General features: G+C 45.1%; 1 protein-coding gene across 1 annotated transcript in view; it reads left to right on the forward strand.

The window, feature by feature from the left end:
• nwd2 (NACHT and WD repeat domain containing 2) overlaps positions 1–2,500 on the forward strand; it is a 54,302-nt gene that overhangs the window by 671 nt on the left and 51,131 nt on the right. The window contains exon 2 of the mRNA XM_030779117.1: positions 82–253. Within this exon, the coding sequence (XP_030634977.1) occupies positions 82–253 (172 nt within the window). The remainder of the gene's footprint in view (positions 1–81; positions 254–2,500) is intronic.

Consider the following 2,500-nt stretch of genomic DNA (forward strand, 5'->3'; position numbering starts at 1 on the left):
TTGAATGCATTGCCTACACGCTTGTCTGCCCTGGGTAAGACAAATAGATGATCGCGTTTCGTGTTTTCTCTTCATTTCTAGTTGCGCTGGAAATCGCCACCCATGTGGCCGTCCGGAGTGGGCAGCAGACAGCCATGTCCCAGGGAATCCGCCCTGCGCAGGGCGGCCATCAGCGGCAACATCCTCGCGCTCCCACCGCTTCACGTCCCCACGGGCAGGAGCGTTCGAGTCTTCATCTGTGCCAACCCCGACGGTAAGAGAGCGCGCTGGGGGACGAACGAATGCGGGTCCCCGGATGACTCACGAGAAAAGACTGTGTGTGTGTGTGTGTGTGTGTGTGTGTGTGTGTGAGAGAGAGAGAGAGAGAGTAGAAAGTTCTTGACTTAGTGAGTCACTACGCTTGAGAAGCCCAATGTCAGCGAGTTACAGTGAGCGGAACCGACACCTGTTAAGGAGCGTGTGCTAGACCTGTACATTCACACACGCGGTGCTTGTGAAGTAAAACGCGCGTTGTCATTGTCAAGAAATCACCTCCGAAATTCAAACGTGCACTGTTTTACCTCGCTATTTTACCTTAACGGCTCTAAGATATGATGAGAACAGTCGCCCATCGCGGGCTGCACGGCCATGTGTCAGGGACGCTTTGAAGAGAACGAATTATGACAGGGGTCAGCGGATTCGCCTGTCCTGCTTCGCAGTTTGAATGAAGCTGCACAGTTATGACACGAAACAATATCGTACAGAGATAAGGCGGATTGTTTCTAAATTAGCCAACATTTAAATCGCAATAAATGTCATTTGAAGGGTCGTATTTAGGTCATAGATTTTAAGATACATTCGAATACATACTGTAATCCTTTACACAAAAATGTCTTTCGAGCGATCAGAGTTACGAGGTGAAATTTAATGGCATTACATATCACATACACGCTGAGAAACAGTGATGCTTAAAAGCGAAACTCGATGGATCAGTGAATGTCGCGGGTGGCACGCGAGCCTGCGAGGTCGCGAGAGGAAAACATCTACACTCTCAGTCAAGAGTATGAATACGTGCTTTGGGGGAGGAAGGAGCTTAAAAATAGGACTTCTAAATTTGGGAGTAAACAAGCCTGGGGAGGAAGAGGGTGAGAGAGAGAGAGAGAGAGAGAGAGAGAGAGAGAGAGAGAGAGAGATCACACCCTCACTTGAGGGAGCATTATCACCAAACCAAACTCTTAATAAGAATATTACTCAGGGCAGCATAGAAAAAGAACAGGTCTCTCAAAGAGTTGGATGCACACTGGGAGACACAGATAATTTATTTGCAGTCTAGGAAAAAAATAAAATATACACACACACACATGCACATGTGCACATGCACACACACACACACACACACACACACCCTAACACACACACACACAAGCAAAATCCATGTTCTCCTTGTTTAAGTGCACCTTAAGCTGGTCAGCAGAAGCTCTATGACAGATTCAGTGAACAAGTAGTAGTATCTGTGTGCATGTGTGAATTGGTTTTGCATTTCTCATCTGAACCTTTAAGTGTGTGTGCTACATTACTTTTAAATCTGCCAGAGGCGTAACTTTACCTTTTGAAATAGGTCCTAAGACAAGGTTTGTAGAAAAAAGTCTGCCACAAACGAGGAACCCTGGATTACATTTAAATATCCACAGTGACATTTGGGCTGCACGGTGTACAGTACTGTACAGCAAAACCATTCAGAAGAACACAGGCAAACTAAAGTGGTGCTTTTGATCCCTGATGTTTCTGATATCTGTCAAACTGTGGACAGAGGGCTTAAGGGAAAGTTGGAGCTTCAGCTTCAAGCTGGAACTGGATGTGATATTATAAACAGGAGATATTATGGCCATAGTTGTTAACAGAGAGAATGTGTCTATTTTGACCTAAAAAGATAGATGTCACAGTGGCATTGTAGAACAAATATGGTGTATGTATTCTCCTCACTCAGAGAGAGAGAGAGAGAGAGAGAGAGAGAGAGAGGGTAAACAAAGTGAGGATGTTAACTCTGCAACACTGGTGCAATGATTGTCCTCCTTAAGCACTAGAGGGTGCAGTTTATACATGACCAACAGACAAAGAGACAAGTCTCTCAATCACACACACACACACACACACACACACACATACACACATACACACATACTCACACATTTACAGGCAAACTTAATACGCATACACCTGGTGAGATGTTTGATTTGGACCCAAATTCTTATCTACAATCATATCCAGACATTTCACATTGGAGGCGAACTGTGGTGTTCAGTCATTTGCGCTCAACATGTGCCAAGCCCCGCCACGCCAGCTGTTACAGGCAGCTGTGGATGAAATGCGGTTAAATTCAGAGTTTTAGGAAAACCATACAACAACACAGACACTATAGTAAAGCTGCCTATATCTCTCGATGGCCTAAGGACTGGGGCTTGCAGTCCTCTATGGTCACTGATATGTGTTGCTTTTAGAATAAAATGGTTTGAACCAGTCT

Source organism: Chanos chanos, chromosome 7, assembly GCF_902362185.1.
Source record: "Chanos chanos chromosome 7, fChaCha1.1, whole genome shotgun sequence".
Lineage (NCBI taxonomy): Eukaryota > Metazoa > Chordata > Actinopteri > Gonorynchiformes > Chanidae > Chanos > Chanos chanos.